This window comes from Gasterosteus aculeatus, chromosome 4 (assembly GCF_964276395.1).
Source record: "Gasterosteus aculeatus chromosome 4, fGasAcu3.hap1.1, whole genome shotgun sequence".
NCBI classification, from domain to species: Eukaryota; Metazoa; Chordata; class Actinopteri; order Perciformes; family Gasterosteidae; genus Gasterosteus; species Gasterosteus aculeatus.
The window spans coordinates 30,330,925-30,349,491 of NC_135691.1; the positions used below are offsets into that span (position 1 = coordinate 30,330,925).

The following is an 18,567-nucleotide window of genomic DNA, read 5'->3' on the forward strand; positions in this document are numbered from 1 at the left end:
CAAACGTTACACTTTACTATATATGTATATGGATTTGAACATCACGTTACCCTTTACGGAACAAACTGACAGAGGAGTGTTTTTTACATATATGTTCTTTAATTATTATTTTATTATGTAATCATAAGCAAGTGTTAACATGTGTACAACAGGTCTGCTCAAAAGCTGACTGGGGAATCGAGTAGCCGAGACAAACATCAAACGGTTAGGGCACGAATCGAGTATAGTTAGTGTGTCTGTGACTTTAATCCTCAGCAGAAGTGTGTGTGCACGTCAGTGAAAGCGCATCATGAGCCACGGGAAGTGTCCGGAGCTCTGCATGCCGAAGGTACTGATGAAGAAGTTGAGGAATGTGGTGATGAAGACTATGACGGTCGTTACGTTGTTCAGGTAATCCAGACGTTTCTGCAGGGTGGAGTTATTCAGGTCCCGACGTCCTGTGACACGCACACACGCACACATGCACACGCATATACACACACACAACAACAACATGGAGAAAGAGAGAGTTCAAACTACACGCGGTGTCCCACAGAAATCCTCCTTTAGGCCTTGACTTGCTGCTTTTTGATGTCCGTGTCGTGAATGCTCAAAGTACAATGCCACTGTATTTCTCTCCCACAAGCGCTGACATCTACACATGCGCACACACACTTGCAAAAAAGCACATTATTATAATGTGCACATGTCGCTTGGCGTTTACTACGTTCTCTCCAGTGGACTAACAGACCTCGGTCAACCGCTCTATAGGCCAAAGACCACAATAGGCATCGCATATGCTTCTGTTAAATCGCTCCATTTATTCAGCAGAATGTGTACGTACATATTAGAGGGATATGTCTTAATTATATTACCCCGCTTTTTGTCTGGTGTTGAATCTAAAAATAATGTTCTATGTCAAACAAGCGTCTTTGAAAATAAAAAAAAATAAAAAAATGCTTCCAAATACAATGTAAACCCATATTAATATACACATAATATCAACATTATTGCACAAGCATGTTATTGCAGCCAATGAAATAGTACATATTTACATAGATATTCAGTTTGTTAAAGGGAAGATATTTTAGTTGGATTACAATGTGAGGCACATTCCACAAGCCTGATAAATAAGATGTGATGTTTCGACGTCGCATGTGAAACTGACAGCATGGAATTTCAACTGTGCGTCAGCACGTTGACAGAGTGTGCACCCGTTAAATCAACTGCGTGCATCTGTGGTTTTGTGTGTGTGTGTGTGTGTGTGTGTGTGTGCGTGCGTGTGTCAGAAGTGGAGTCGAGCCAGCAGCCAGCGGAAGAAACCCGTCCTCTTGGATCCGAAGAAGCTGACAAAGAAGTTAACCACCGCGGTGACGAAGATGACACCTGTGGCGAGGTTGTTCAGGTAGTCGAGTCGTTTCTGATTGGACACCACGTTCAGGTCCCTGCGGGCTACAATACACACACACACACACACACACACACAAACACACACACACACAGACAACACACACAGACAAACACACACACATCCACACACAGTCACACATGTGCTGCACACGTGAAATCACAGTTGCTCCATACGTGCAGTAATGTACCCGCCAATGAACACACCCTGTCACACGCCCTCCGGCCTCCGGCCACTGTCTAGATCAGGGGGCATTTTGACCCTCGACCAACAAATGAACCCATGTCTGTTCCAGTCAGAGTAAGTCCCCTTAGTAACAGACTCGGAGTACGCTTTGATAAAATATCAACATGAATGTCTGTAATTTAAACTTTTCTAAATTTTCAAGCGTGTCTCCACAGCTCCCTTCTGTCTTTGTCCGAACATGTTGAGCCTCTAGAAGCCTGTCCTGCACACTAGAGGCAGGACAAAGAAAAACGTGATGGACGTGATTTCAGGAAACATCCTTTACCGTAAACGCAAGCCAGAAACTTAAGTGAAGGAGCACGTTTGTCGGATGCATTTATGGGATGGGTGAATTTGACCTTCGGGCAGTGGCAGGCTAAATTCCACACAAGTCAACTTCAAACACGCCAACGTGCAGCTTTCTTTGCGCGTCGACGTACGTACGGAGCGCGTTATCTGTCGCGGGCCTACAGGACGAAGCGCTGCAGCAGCCACCGCAGGAAGCAGCTGCGCTGCGTGCCGAAGGCGGCTTTGACGACGTTGACGATGAGCGTGAGGAAGACGAGGCCGGTGGTCAGATTGTTCAGGAAGTTTAACAACCGCTGACGAGAGGGGAGGAGGGTCAGCTCACAACGAGCTGCACGAGCACACAAACGCAGACACACACACACACACACACACACACGCATACATGCATTACACGCAGACAGAAACACACACAGACACACACCTAGTTGGTCCCTTAGCCCAATCCATCCATCCTGTATGAAGTACAAAAATACTGCGGTTGATTAGTACTTTAAGTAGAATGAGTGTGTGTGTGTGTGCGTGTGCGTGTGTGTGTGCACATAGTTTGGTCCTGTGTTGAATATGTCAGACTCTTTCCCTACTGTGCAGATACGTCTCCATATTAGAGTCATCGCCTACATCAGAAACGCTAGAAATGCATCCTGGCAAAGAGGCCCGTGCGCTCCATCCCGAAGACGGAGATGAAGATGTTGGTGACAAAGACGAGGAAGACGAGGACGGTCGTTGTGTTGTTCAGGCCGTCCAGGCGCTTCTGATTGGCCTCTTCGTTGATGTCTCGCCGAGCTGCAATAATGTACACACAAACACACACACACGCCGAAAAATAGCAGCAAAACAAAAACTAAGCAAAGCGCTCCGATCACAGTTCCAATGCATTTGATTTTACTTTCATCAGCCTTTTTCCTTCAGACCTCATGTCTCATAATGAGTGTCTTTGGCTGTGTGTATCTTCACAGCAAATCAGTAGTCTGTGCGTTAGTGTGTTAACATGGGTGGTTAAGAACACGTAGGATGGATGTCTGATTCATTTCAAGCCGACTAAATGCTGTAATGCGATCGGCTCACCGATGATGATGATCAGGACTCCGGCCACTATCTGCAGAGCGAGGGAGAAGGAGATGAGCGTCAGGACGGCAGCGTAGTACCTGACGAAGAGAGAGAGAAGCGTTATGCAGGAGTTTGAACCCAGGTGGATCATTTATCTCATTGAACTACTTTGCAGTGAGATGCTGCAGTTTGTCACGGACACTGTACCTGTATCCAGCTCCCTGCTCGATGACAGTCTTCATGTGGGTGATGTTAGCCAGGAACAGAGCAATGTCCAACATGCCCTCCGCCGCCGTCTTCTTGGTGGCATACAGGTTCATGTTCAGATTTGAGGGCGAACCTCCCTGAAAAATTTTAGCATTCATATTAGAGATTTCAAGCGATCCGCAGAGCTTCCCAAAGGCTTCAGCGGTATAAAGTTCACGTCCATCCTGTCTGTACCAGAAGGAATTTTCTGTCGTCTGATATCAAGACAATGAACTCGTAATCTGGAGACAGGCTTTGAACAAAACAAAAAAAAACAGGGGAGAAGTAGACTGAAGTCCATGTTTCTGCGCTGAAGTTTGACCAAGAGAGGGCAGCAAAGACTAAGATCCACGCCGCAGGAACCGCCTGGAAAAGTGTGATGAGGTAAACTGTGATTGTTTTCTTATTTATTGATGCTCAAATTAAATCAAACTCGACATTCATCATTTAAATAGTTGTATTCGTTGTACTACATGTAGTGAACGTCATAGTTTTGCAGCAGGGGTGAGATAAGCTCTTATTTTGACAGCTCAGAACCCATTTCTTTTTTTCTTCTCCAGGCTAATTTATTCTAAAATAATAAGAGTCATTGTAGCACATCGGATATCTGCACATGCATGTGTTCATGCATGTGCAGATGTCAACAGGATCTTAATTTTTTACATAACGCCTACGTCTTGGACCAAGATTTCTCTCGATCTGGCTCACTCATTGCAGACCAGGCACATGTTGGATTACTTAACACTTCGCTACAGATTAAAGCGTTCTGTCGGGAGACAAATCACTTTACCCGAAGCTGCGTCGGCGCAGTTTGAAACAGTGCAGTCTGTTTTTCTTTCGTCTCCACAGAAACAGAGAAGGCGTTGATGACAGACATACATAGATCACGTGTGTAGGGACACTTCTTAACTTCACGACCCCGCTCAGACTCCAAAATCAACAGAACGTAGAGACGTAAGGCACGAGCAGTAATTGTTCAAACCTGCAGCTTCTCCCCTTTTGTTTTTGTGTGGCCCACAAGGACCTTTTTCATTTACCGAGACCCTTAATGGTCACCAGTGTTTGCAGCTCATTGTATTCACTCTCCAGTCGTCGTGGCAACGCCGTGGTTGGTCAACAGTGTTCTCGTGGGCCGAGATCATGTGCCTCGGTTTCTCCCTTGACCTTTTCAGACGGAAACTTGGCAGGTGCACTTTTGCAAAAAGAAAAAGAAAAAAAAAGAAAACATACATACATATTTTCCGACAACAGTGTTCAAATGAGGTCTCTTGTCTTATCGGGAGCACGTCTGGAACCAGACGGCGCTGTTGACATATTCACGAGAAGGTTTTGGACTCTCCGAGAGCCACAAAACCAGAACCAAAACAAACCGGCCCTCCGGGCAGGAAGGAAAGAATGCCTTTTGGGGGTATTTTTGGATAACCTGCACCTTGCACGTCATCCAAATGTTTACCAAGCCCGGAGTTAGATTTAAATTCTAAATAAATCCATTCTTGTGAAGAACAATATACCCCCCCCCCTGCCCCCCCCTGCCCCCCCCACGTCCCAATGCTGTGAACACATGTGGGCTTCATACAGTACAGCTTGATCCAGACGGGGGTAAATCTCCAAGAAAGTATGAGGCAATTCCTGGAACTGCGGGGCTGTCAAAACACTGCGAGCACGTGTTCGTTCCGAGCCCCTTTTGAATGTTTTGTGTGTGCGAGAGACGGCGCTGGAAGGAAAAAGAGAGGAAGGGATGTGGGCAAGAGAAAGAAAAGAGAAGACGTTTGTATAAATGAGCTGGCCTGTTTCCATTTTTTCTCCTTTGGGGACTCGTGTGGTCACAATTTATCAACCTCAGCTTTGGGCATGCCCCCAAAACACACACACACAGAACACAATCATAACACTGCAAAGGCCTACATACGGTTTTATGGACCATGTGTGTTCACTTAGTTTAATGTCTCTTTAAATGTGCTTTTATGAAGCTTAATGTGAATTTATATTGGAATTTATGAAATTATTATTCTACCCCTGTTAGTTTCCCCGGACACAGAGGGACGTGTCCTTGTTTACAGCACGCGTTTATCTCCAGAAGCTTTGAGCCAGTCCAGGATTGACTTTACCTGACTCAGCTTTTGCTTTTGTGCAATGAGAAGAAAATAAAATCAGCTCGTCTGTGTGGAACCGCCATTTACAACTTGTCTCCTAATAATTTGACGGCTGCCGATGTTGTGCGTTAAAACGATTACAGGGTCTGCAGCATATTAGTGCCTCATTGTTCTGGCCTCACTGGATTATTGTCCCATCGTATGGTGTTTTTGGAGATTTCTCTCTGATAGTCAGCAGCACTCAATAAAACTGCTATCAAACTTTATGTTCATTGCTTGAAGATTAAAAACAACTTTAACCGCCGTAAAGGCGTTTTTATCTGACTAATTCATGAATTCATGGAACAGATAATTGTGAAAATAACATCTTAATATATAGATATAAAAAACAAAAAAATGTATCACTCAGACTCCTGAATCCAAGTATTTGACACATTCAAGCCTTGATCTGCTGATGACAGGAAATGAAAAAAGTCATAAAAGTTACGACAATTCACTTGAACCAGGTTTAATTACAATATTACAATACAATATTATGATAATATAGAATGTGACTCCAGTGCTGACCTGGGTAAATTAACTTTACCCCTGTAGACAGAAGTTCTCCTCACAGTGTTTATTGTGGACATGTGGTATTCATAGACTTAACGCATGTAAAGCTTCCATTCCTGAATTTCACTGATGCAAAACCCAAGGCCATCACACAACGTACACGCACCCACAACCGCTCCGCACACACAGTTACAACACACTTGAATGTGTTGCTCCACATCCACGGATTTAAGTACATTTGTGCCCCCGATGTGCCCCCCAAAAAACCACAAGTCTGTTCACATCTAATTGCACATAGACACACGCAAATATACACCAGACCACATGGGAGCCCCCCAGCGCCCTTCCCTCCCCCCTTGACCTAACAGGAAGTGCTCCTCCCCTGCGCTCCTATTGGTTGCCATCAAGGCCAATAGGAAAGGAGGCCCAACTAGGAGTGGAGCTCTGGTTTTCTTCTAATTACTTTTTTTTTTTACCGTTGGTCCGTCCCTCCATTGCTCCGTCCGTCTGTTTCAGCTCCTCTTCGGTTCCTTTGTTGCTGTTTTTTTTTTCTCCAAAAAGCTCCCTCTGCCTGTTTTATGTAGCTGCCATTTAGGGTGAGGCAGCACGAAGGAAGCGGAGAAGCAGATGAAGAGAAACCGATAGTGACACAAAGACGAGGTTGAGGCCCCCCGGGCAGAGACACCCGTCGCGTTTCCTCCTGCTGACGTGACTGGCAGCAGAACCGCGTCCGACTCACGACTTACCTCACACATGCCCGTTCTGTTGCCTGCAACTAAGAGCGTTATGTGTGTTTTTTAAGAAATGACTCACATTGCTTCCTGCCGCAGTGGCTTTCCTTATTAAATAGGCACTCTGCAGCGTGCTGACAGGAAGTTAGAGCGTATCTATATGTTACAGCTGAACACTTCTTGAGGTTAGAGATGCACTTGGGTTTTCTTTTTTTTCGCTGGTGGCCCCTACAGGTACACAAGAAGTGAGGATTGAATTGACCTCTGAGTGCCAGCAGAGCGTCACACCTCTTGGCACTTGTTTGTTTTAGGGAGACGGGTCAGTCCTCATACCGCTGCGCTTCAGGTTATTTGTCTGTATGTAAATGTCAACCTGTGGGCTGATGAGAGGACGGGGGGACGTGGGGGAGGGGAGGTGGGTGGGGGGACATGCAAGTGAAAAGACCCATTATGTTAATAGAGATGCAAACAGCGGATACAACTCAACACGTGCACACAGCATCGAACTAAGTGAGTCAGAGTCAATACACTTATTGGGTGAACTTTGACATGCAAGAAGAAAAACAGGGACGAGGCTGTTACCTACACACACACATACACACATGCACCATTTGTGTCATGACTCACACATGCAGTGGTCTTACAACTGACCCTTGATCTCTGCCCTTTGGCCATCCACCGTCCTGCTGACTGGGCTGTAATTAGTAAAGCCGGCTCGACAGTGAAAACCTTAACTTGCCGTGTGCGTCGCTTTTTATTCTTCAAGCCAGATGTTACGTAATCTCATCTGAAGATGATGCTGATCTTTACCTTTTGGTTTTCCATGGTCACAGAAACAACAAACGCCAATGAGTAAATAAGCAAAACCCAAAGCTGTTTAGCCATTATTTTTAGTTTCTCTAACAAACCCGATCCCGCTGAGTCCTTTTAACACAACTAACCGAACCCTCATCGCAATTCTTCTGTTACATCACGTCCGGGTCCTTTTTCACCCTTTGACCCTTCTTCCACTCACTTCTACTGTTTAAAATCACATAAACCATCGCTTTCCTTCTTGTCTCTGCCTCCCCCATTCGGCTTGGAGAAACAGATAGAAAGGCTTAATGAGAGACAGTGTGTTCTCCCTCTTTACATCTTCCATCTGTCTATTTGCTGGTCCTCGCTTTGCCTTTTTTATCCTCCCACTTTCATCCAATGGAGGGCGAGCTGTTGCACAGATAGGATGGAAGCCTCAGTAATGCCGGGCAGGATGTACACAAAACTCCATGTGTGTGTGTGTGTGTGTGAGATTTATGAGCAAACAGAGATATGGATTTTTGTTAACAAGCCTACCAGAGACTTTCCCCGGCTGATTCATCCATCTTCCGGGGCGCCCAATGCCAACTTGAACATGCATGAAATATTTAAATTGTGCATTTGAGAAATGATGATTGGAAAGGAGCCATCGCACAGAAAGGCATCAAGCTTTAATTTCACGCCTGTTGAAAGAAAACCTGAACACAAAAGTTCCGCACTATATTTTTCGGCCTTTATCGGTTTTCTCTGACATATAAAATGTGATTAGACCCACTTTTTTAAAGTGATGTCATTGGTCTTCATTTCTTCAAAACACAGTGATTTGACACATACAGGTAGAGAGTAACTGCTCCATTCCACCATGTTGTGGTTGTGTGTCTTTGTGCGTGCATTTGAGTGGTCTGTGCGAGGGAGAGAAGAAGTGGCAGTGATCTGATATCAGTCGGCGCTCCTGCGTTCCTGACCATGAACAAATGGGGAAATAGATTCTCGCACATGTCTCCACCAGCTGGGCCTTTGTGGCATCTTTTCAAAGATTCAACCGGCAGAGTTTCAATCAATCAATTCAAATCAATCTCAAGACACATGTCAAGCGCGCTTTTACCTCCAGTACTTTGATTTAGATGACTAAGCACACGGTTTGGTTTCAATCCGGTTTTCAAATCCCTTTGACATCAGCTGCAGGTGCCGGCGGTGTGTAGTTTGCGTGTGTGCCCACGTGTGAAAGGAGAGCCCATAAACACCTGGTTCTCCTCAGACGACATCAGAGCCTGCCGAATAAGAGCTTGACATGTGCCGTGCACTGTTATAGCCTCCTTTGGCATGCTAAATACCTTCGAGAACACGTGCCCCGTCAGTGCGTCCGGCCATGGAAACGCTACCAAAACACACACGCAAACAGACGCGTTGTTACTCGTGTCCAAGGTCGCCACTTCGCTTAACTTCAGCGCCGACAAGCAGGAATGATAAGTACGAGCAGCCTTAGTTACCACGCGGCCTCCTAGCAAATGCAAATCTCTTGAATATGCAGCTCAGTCAGACGTCGTCTGAGGCTGATTATAATGACGGAGGATTTAATCTTGACTTCGTGCTTCAATTTAAAGGCAAAGGGCAACTGCTTTTCACACGTGTCGCAGATTCTCTTAACTTCATCCACAACAGAAGCAAGCATTCGTTGATATGTCCAAACTAGAATGTATGTCTGCAGCTGGGTGGTATTTTCATGCACATCAAATCCAGTTTACACACGTTTTTTCTTTAAGAAAATTACTCTGCGAGCTGTTCGAAAATGTATATTAGGAAACCAGTGGATTCTCATTACTTACCAACTAAACACACACACACACATACGCACACGTACAATGGTAACGATGGTTGCTTCACACAATGGCTTGTAAAAAAGGGCCCCCGCCTCCTTCCAGGATGATTTGTGGAGTTGTAAAAATACTCTAGTCATTGTTGAGTGTTTGCTGAAAGATTTTATCCCAGGGAAGGCATGTTTGGAAAGGGCACGATGCGATGTCAAAGAGTCTTTGTGGGTAAGAACACGGTAGCGATATCTGGAATTCTTTGTGTTGCTTTCTGCCGTTTGACATAATGGAATTTACTTTTTACTTGAAAAAACAAATGAATACCAGGTAAGTTTCGGCAATGAATCCGACGTATCCAAGTGGTACGACGTCATGCTGTCTTCTGGCTGCCACCCTTCAGGAGAACAGTGAGTTGCTCAAGGACCCCTCAGGGGTGCAGATGTTTGCTCATGTGGGAGCCGGTTGCAGACCTTCCCTCTGAAGGAATGTTGTCTCCAGAGCAGCAGCACACGGGTCATTACAAGAGGGAAATAAGCATGAAACAAGGTTCAGATCGTGAGATAGTTCAAGTGTTTCACAGCAATAAAGACTAGGAATACTCTTTTACCAGAGGCTGCAGCGCAGCATTCACCAGGACGGCTGAGAACAAACGTACTTTAAGGTCGAAATGTTTCGATCGTGGAAAAATATCCTGTTGTTTTTGTTCGACTTCTTTCATTCAATGCGGAGCGAAGAAGGGATTGTGGATCGTTCAGCCGTGGTTACCTGACACACGGCATCTCACATAATGTCACATCAAAATCACTGTTACTCGTTTTGGTTTTGTGTGTGTGTGTGTGTGTGTGTGTTTTTCATACTACAGGTATAAGTATACTATCATGTATAAGCCCCAAACTCAATGAAGCATCAAATACAACAACACAACTGGTAGATAGTTACATTCACGAGTCATGTAGCCTCAGAGTAACAACCGCCCTGATTACACAACGCTGTCCCGACAATGTTTGCAGTTTGGCGTAATTATCAGTGATTGATCCTTAAAGTCCGATTGCCACAACATTAGAGAGAGGGCCAGTGTGTCCAAAACAAACATGGCGGGAGGAGAGTGGAAGGGGCACCCTGCTGCAGGATGCGAGCGTGTGTGTGTGTGTGTGTACACGTTTTATACTGTACTGTAAATAGCTGTCCAGCACAGTTTGTGCGCCTGTGTTTTTGGAGCGGTGCCTGAGGGGGCTGAGGTGTGGCGTGAAGAGGTCCAATGAGAGAACGGTATCTCTTTCACTGCCGGCGTTTGAAGAAAAAAAAAAAAAAAGGAGGAAAAAGTAGCAACGGATGAGGCGAAGCTCAAGTCTCAGGCATTCAAGCCCCCGGCCCTCAGCCATGTGCGATATCGCAGGCCATTTCTTCTGCACGCTCTAATCTCGGCCTTCATCGACATCCAGAGCACACACGCACGCACCCACCCACACACACACACACACACACGCACGCACTTCCTTCCTCTGTGTTGGTGTGCGTGTGGGCATTACCCGCTTCCCAAGTTCCAAGAATTCCGCTGTTTTGTGCCAAAGCTGCATCCCAAATCTGTAGACATTTAAAGAAACAGACAGATATAGACACGGCCTGGGGTTCCAAACGTAACGAGACAGACCAAAAACAACCCTTAAAATTAAACTCTGGGGGTGTCTTTTGTTTCTGTATTAGCAACAGATACTTTCCACAGAAGAAATCATGGGTCTTTAAACTCATTTTCCAACATTTTCAGTAACTTATATAAACATTATTGTAAAGCCCTTATAGCGGGCATGAAGGTACTGCAGAGATCTGTGTTTGCACAGTCAGATATATTTCCAGTGGAATGTACTTTTGACTGAAAAAGCCTGAGAAATCTACTCAGACTGAAAGAAATCTCAGGCTGGGCTCTGAGATTCAGACTTTTACGATGAAGACAGCAGTAAAAGAATGTGCTTACATACTGTACATAAATGGCAAAGGGGTTTGTTTGGAAATAGATGTTTAAAAGGTACAAACCAACCACAGACCATTGTTAAAAACGTGATGGTTTGAGCTTTCTCACTGCTGATGTGCCTTTGAACAAAAGACTGAAGCCCCTTTTTCTTCTCAACATGAATGGTAGTCAATGATATTTTTTCGTTGCTCCTGAAATCCACCTCAAAGCTCACCGAATGCGCGTTTGCACGCCGCGTCTGTGCATGAGACGTCCGATCGACGGCTGCGCGGCGGTGTAGGATTTCAATCCCTGCCAGCACGTTGTTTACGCAGGACGTGACAGGTGGCGGTACACAACAGTCACCTGCACCTGGGACTCCGGTTCTACCAGCCAGTCCACACACACACACACACACACACACACACACACACACACACACACACACACGCTTGACTCTGTTGCTTTGTGCATGTATTTGATCACAGAGGCAACAGAAGTGTGCCTGATGCACGTAATGTGGATAAGCCAAAGGAACGGCCTGACTGTTTTTGACTGTTTGAACATGTGCACACACGCATACCGGCCTACATATCTCAAGATGTACCTGTACATGCCAGTGATGCTGCAACACTCTCGTGTCACTGGCACGCAAACGCACACAGCGGAAACATACAGTGTCCCTGTCTTTTGTGAAGTTAAGGGAAGTTAATTTACCACAGTGATAAAAAGCAAGATAATATTCTCTGTAATAACAGTGAGGGCGGTACGGGGATATCAGATGTTCAGCGCATAGCTGAGGTTCACACACTGTCATCACAGTGAAGGACTTAAATCCCAGTCTGGCTACCTGGTAACAACAAGAGCCATTGTTGCTGTGGCAATGTGGCAACGATCAACGCGGCTCTCAGAGCTCTCTCTCCGATCAAAGCTACTTCAACAGCCGCTCGTGTCATTTCCGATAACCGCACGACTGTACCGCCGCTGGAGGACGAAGGGTTTAATCGCCGCGATGGAGGTTTTTTTCCACTGCGACGAAGCCATCAACGTCCGGTGGCAAGTGAGGAATTCACCCGCACACAGTGGATTCACATGCCAACTATCCCTTTAGGTACTCTGATTCAAATCCATTCACCATTAGTTTTAAACCACCGTCAGACGGTTTGGCAGAGCGGTAAACCATCGCATAGCTAACAAGTCACACAATGCAAATGTTTCTCGTGTCATCTTAGTCTAGTGTGTGAACATGTGCAGCTGAGGCTGTTGGTCATATGTTTTGACTTGATGATTGCGCTTAATGAAGGCAGTCAGGAAGTCAAAGTCATTACAATTCATCCTCTGGGGACCATAAATGCACTGGTTTTTAATGGTATCCAGTGACTTAGAGTCTGTGTGTGTGTATGGCCCTGAGAAGAGGTGAATAACTATTTGTATGAGAAGTTATTGCTGTGTATTTTCACCGAGGAGTTTAAAGTGTACACATTTATTCCAGCAACGCACACTCACACAAACATAAAGGTACGACTACTTAACCTCAGACAGGACTTCTCTTTATTTTGGCTCCTGGAGGCTCCTAAAGATGATGTATATGTTTGCACTGAAAGCTGTAATAAAATGTTACGTATACAGTTCTGAGGAAGTTTTAAAATCCAAGCAGGGACAGCTGCTTGTTAAAGTAGTGGCCATAGAAAATAAAAGAGTTTAAAATAGAGATGATAGAGATTAAAGACGACCTTCTAAACATTTCCATCGTAGAATATCTGATAAATTTTCAAATCCAACAATAATGACAACAGAAACGCCTTCGGGCTTTCACACAGAGGACAATTCATGACAGAGAGCCTTTGTTCCGCTGTTGCCGTGATCTCATTGTGTGGAGATCAACAATCGTCCCATGAGCACCGAAGGCACCGGGGGAGGTGGGGGAGGTCGGGGGGGGGCGTCAGCCGGCGAGTCCGGATGAGGTAAGACAGAACCTCGCCCCACCTCCCGCACGCTCCTTCTTCCTGCCCTGCTGCCCCTTCTCCCTTTCAACACGTTGGAAAATCACAGATGACCTCACACAGCTCCAGCGTTCTGCCGCATTCACCGAAAACACAATGGTGGAATGCTCGGCGTGCACGTTGGACAGACGCACAGCGCAATCGCTCCCGAGGGTCCACGTGAGACTGAGCAGAAGCAGAAACACACGCACGCAATGCGGTCCAACAAGCTCGGGAGGTCACGCTCTCTGGGTGAGATTGCTCTTATTCTCCTGGATTCCACAAGTTCCTCTCCCTGTTTTTGTAAATTACAAGAATGAAATGACAAGATGGATGTCCCACAGGCCTCTAGCATTACATGTTTACAACATTGTGCACGTCTATTGCTGTGATTCTAAGAAAAAAACAGCTACATGCGTTTTTGTGAGCTGGGTGTGTATACACAGTCAAGTAAATCTGGTGTGCATTTTTAATTATATGGGTAGAAGTGAGTTATAATGTCCCAGCAGGCGAGGCTCAGCACTGGAGTGGTAGGAGGGGTGGGGGTGGGGAGGGGGGTCTTTCTTGGCACGTGCAACTGGGACAAGTGGATGAGGAACAAAAGTGTGACATCACACTCTCGTCCTAACGCTGCAGCCAGTGATTTACGTCATGAGTATTAAGGTTTTTAGGATAATCTTTTTTTGGCTTGAGAAACAGCGTCCCGTCTTTTTACTTAGAAATAGGATTTAAGTCTAGATTGGAAAGTGATTCCCACTGTGACACAATCATTTTGGATTAATGGAAGAGACAGAGACAGAGAGACTAGTGTGTGTCTGTGTGTGTGTGTGTAATTGTTTTTATCTGGTGGGTTCTAAAGTTTGCTCTGGTCCCATTTGTCATGGCTCTTTTTTTTTGCACACTCTCACAACCTCAAAGTCCTTTCACGTTTCAGCACGCGGAAGAACACAAACGGCAGCCCATTGGACTCTATTCCAGTAAGAAAAGCTGTTTCAGATTCAAGTCGAGCCGGCTGTCTGAAATAAAAATAAAAACACACACTTCCCCTGTGAGGCAAGAATTGAAGACAGTCAAGAAGACAAGAAATGGAAGCGGGCCGGAGGTGAAGTGAAAAGGAAGATACAAAACAGTTCCCTTTATAAGCACCATCTGGTTCACTCATACGTTGGCACATTTGAAAGTGGGTTCGGGGCCACTCGTCCACCTTTCCACCACAGTACAAGTAGACGGTAGCATTTGAAATAAAAATGAATTTCAAAAATCCAAATTGATTAATGTCAAATGCTGGAATAACACCCACAATGACGAGAATTCAGATGTGAAGTTGGACAACAGCAGCTGACAAACGACACCAGTGCTTCTCTTTGAGCCAAAAGGTACCAAAAGTCAGAAAGGTCATATGACATTGAAATAACTACAAAGCCCAACACAACGTACCGAATTCCAAAATAGGTAATTGCATATGTTGAAATCTAATATTTTCTGATGACTAATGGGAATCAAAGTGAATCCTAACTGGGTTATCTGATTATCTTGATATTAAATACTAAATTACAATGTAAACTCACACAGTAAATATCAACGTACAAAGACTGAATCATATATGTACAATAGTTTGGACATATGCTGCAACATATTGCAACGCAATTCATTTAAAGAAAAGGCTCGACTTGGTCCAGGGTAAAAGTTCCCGGAAGCCCCCCCCCCCCATCCTCCCCACACACACACACACACACACACGCACACACACGCACACACAGAGACACGTCCATACACACATGCATGCACACAAAGAGACTTTCTCGTACTTCACAGATACACTTAGAATGTGGCATCTGCCATGAAGGGGCCGAGGTGATGTTACACAGGCGTACACACACACACACACACACACACACACAGACGCACACAGACGCACATAACGTCACAGAGAGGCAGCAATGTATTCTGGGAGGTGAGAGATGTGGGAAGAAGATGAGAGGGATGGTGGTCATGGAGCAGCACACTCTGAAACCGATGGAGCAAATCAAAACTATCGCAGTAAACAAGTTGTTATTCAGAGGAAAGATACAGGCAGAACGAGAGATTACGGTTGTCACAATTGTTATTATAACACACGGTGACAAATGATCTCGAGAATGTGTTAATATTGCTTTCATTGTTGGCATGAGTGGCAACACAAAAGGAGCATGGAAAGGTTAAACCAAATCATCCGCCTCTCGGTGATATCCTTCTTTTTGTCAACTAAACCAACTAAACCAACGGCGACTTGACTTTATTTAGACGGTAAGTACTACCTGTGCACACAAATATTGATATAGCTTAATTCACCGGGACATAGAGCTCCCATTGTAATAACACATGAGTCACCGAGTGAGAACTTCTTTCAATTCCACGAACGCTCGCTAGATTATTTTGCGATGATGCCACGGCTGATTAATAACACCACTTATTTAAAGATCTGCATTCATTGAACGCTCGTTGAACTCCCAAGAGCACGAGCGCGTCGGGGCGTCGCCAGGTGCGTCACGTGAAAAGGACACAGCTTCTCCACCAGCTGGCGGCGGCGGCCATGTCTGATTTATTGTCCAGGGGCGCAGCAGCTCTTTTTACGGGGCGCTCCGCGTTCTAGGCGAAGCTCATTAAACGGGGACCTCTTCCTCAGCAGGGGTGAGGGGGGGCGGGAGGGGGGTCGGCTCCATTCATTGGCTTTTATCAGAAGGACACTGACAAGTGTTCCCCTCTCATCTCAAGAGACAAACTCCTTGTGTGCGACCATTCTTTTCTTCTCGTCTTTTTGAGTCGCGGCCTCCGCGCCTGGAGGGGCCGCGTGATTCCCGTTGACTCCGCGTCGGCGCCCCGCGCCCTGGTTCGCTGTGCTCTATACATAGACAGCGGCTTAGAGGTGGCAAGCCTTCGCACCACCGAAATAGAATCGCCTGCACCGGCTTCACGCGCTCGGGGGGGGGGAAGAAAAAAGAATGACCGTACTCGATTTGAGGATATGGTCTGGGCATTGTGGTGTTGAGAAGATGAAGTGACTGAGAAACACATTCAAACGTGGCATGGAAAAGACACAGTGGTATAACGGCTCTTCCTCTCACTTGATATGTTACCTTGATAAACTCTGAACAAACATGTATTTATGTTTGCGGTGCCTTTTCAGAGCCACTACTTAGAGGAACCCGTGGACTCGTGAGGCCAACAAGTCTTGTCCTATATAACAATAATGGTCATAAATGGCCAGTGATTATTCTGCAACAGCAGCGGCAGGTGTCAGATTGTGAGGAAGACCAACGTGTATCCACAGTTGTGCGGCCTGTGCGTACATGCATGCGCGTGCTGACCACGCCCGGCGTCGACATGCAGGATGTGAGTCCCGCCGTGCAAGCGGTTTCCCCAAACACGCATACGCATACGTTCAGGCGTTTCCGCGTGCAATCGGGGAAACAGGTTTTTGAATATTTGTATTGGTGGGATAAAAGGTCTCCCCCAACAGTCCCGGTGGCCTTAATCGCCGTTAGCGATGCAAGTTGTCCAATAAGATTTGTTTTTGCTAATTACTGGTAGAACACAGCTGTCAGTAGACACTGTAATCGCCAGGACCAATGTTCCCCAACATTACGGATAAACTGTGTTTTCATAAATGGTAATGTTGTTGGAGGATTGAAAGTAACCGCGTGTTTGTGTGTTCAGTTAAATGAATGAACAGGACCAGCATTCATGAGGGGTGAATTTGGAAGCGGTTTGAAGGTAGCAAACTTATTTTTGCAGCTACATGAATTCAGTCAAACTACAGAAACTTTCAGTAATATTACTATTGTGTAAAATTCAATTCAAAACTAAATGTTTAATCAGTTTTGTTTTTGTTAAGCTTGGTGATGTTACCCCTGATTACGACACACAACCTCCCCAACACACACACACACGCACACATATATCAGACTGAATATCTGAATTCACATGAGTTAGTTTGAGGTTTAGGTTTTAATTCACCCATAAACACTGTGATTATGTGGTTGTATTTAGTGTGGATGATAACGTAATATACAACTACGTCCGCGTGCGAACACACATACACACGCACACACACACACACACACACACACACACACACACACACACACACACACACACACTTACTCTTGAGTAACTGCACTTTGTTCACTGGAGACCATGTAGCTAAATATAACCAGTAACCGACAGCCCCGCTGGCTGACAGGCAGAAACATTGCTGGCTCTGACACTGACACAGAAGAGGAATCGCAACACACACCAGAGAGCGTGTGTGTGTGTGTGTGTGTGTGTGTGTGTGTGTGTGAACTGTGTGCATACCTATTACTGTAGTGAATAATGAGTCTGAGGAACATTTGAAGAAGTCGTACAATGTTCGACTTGTGAAACAAAAAGGCCTTAAAATAAATCTTCTTAAAACCTCAACCTTTCCTTGACCCCTTTTTATGGCCATTAAATGAGTCCCTGTTCTGTTGACCACTGGCTGCATTAAGAGGACTTAGTTACCTTTGCACCTAGGCCCTAATTGATTTTTGATGGATGTTGCGACCATAAGCCGGTCTCAGAATAGATCACGGACGCTTGGTCGGACCCGGCGAGCGGCGCAGCAGCCCTCTGATCCTCGGCCTCTCACGTGGGCCGGACATACCGCGGCTCTGTGGCAAAGCTTCACCGTAGGCCGAGGAGCCGAGATGAAAAGAGTGAAGGGGAGAGGGGAGAGGGAAAGGAAGAGAGGAAGATAGGACGACCGAAAAGCTGCACCTACACTTCAACGTCAATCAAATTGGTCCTTCTTTGTCCCCCTGTCTCTCTCTCTCTCTCTCTCTCTCTCTCTCTCTTTTCGCAGTTTCCTCCCCCGTTTTGGGTGCACTAACCTGCAGAGGGCCGCCGGCCGGCATGGTGGATCTCAGCGACGTCAGGTCGATGTCTCGGCCCTGCTCCCCTCTCTCTGTCTTCCCGAGTCCCTGCATAATAAGGCCCCCACACGCACACACACACACACAGTCGCGTGCACACACACACAGTCGCGTTCCCGACTGTTCCCCCGACGGCGGTGCAAATGCTAATGCGAGGATGGCAGTGGTCGCTGTGAAAGGAAATGACCCTGGACGACGAGCATCGAGCACCAGGCAAGGCCAGGGCGGGGGGGGGGACGACAAACAAACAGCTTATTCACACCATCCCGGTCCCCCCCCACTACGCCCTCTTCTATCTCTCTCTTTCCACTCTTCTAGTTCTAGGCTGCCCCCCCCCCCCCGGCTATTCTCCACCTCTGCCAAATCTAGGTTGTACAAATGCTGGAATACACAATTTTGCTTCACACTGCAAAACAGGAAAATTTTGTCCGGCCGTATTTTAAGGTTTGTCTCTGCACAATCAATGGCTCGATTTGGAACGACCAAACGGACGCACACCGTCCGTCGCGT

The 18,567-nt window shown here is 46.0% G+C and overlaps 1 protein-coding gene across 8 annotated transcripts; it reads right to left on the minus strand.

The window, feature by feature from the left end:
- Positions 1-79: 79 nt before the first annotated feature.
- LOC120817971 (ninjurin-2) lies at positions 80-18,272 on the minus strand. 8 transcript variants are annotated; one of them, XR_013467261.1, is made up of 6 exons: positions 18,016-18,231; positions 3,176-3,312; positions 2,987-3,066; positions 2,540-2,704; positions 2,057-2,249; positions 776-1,431 (listed from the first exon to the last, which is right to left on the minus strand). XR_013467261.1 is itself a non-coding variant. In XM_040174675.2 (5 exons), exons 1-4 carry the CDS (start codon positions 18,109-18,111, stop codon positions 2,550-2,552), a joined length of 468 nt encoding a protein of 155 aa, XP_040030609.2. In that variant the 5' UTR covers positions 18,112-18,272; the 3' UTR covers positions 80-1,431; positions 2,540-2,549. The 8 variants fall into 8 exon arrangements, 7 of the variants coding, with proteins under 7 accessions (XP_040030609.2, XP_040030604.1, XP_040030610.2 ...); XM_040174675.2 differs by lacking the exon at positions 2,057-2,249 and having other exon boundaries at positions 80-1,431; positions 18,016-18,272; XM_040174670.2 differs by lacking the exon at positions 2,540-2,704 and having other exon boundaries at positions 80-1,431.
- Between the last annotated feature and the right edge of the window lie 295 nt (positions 18,273-18,567).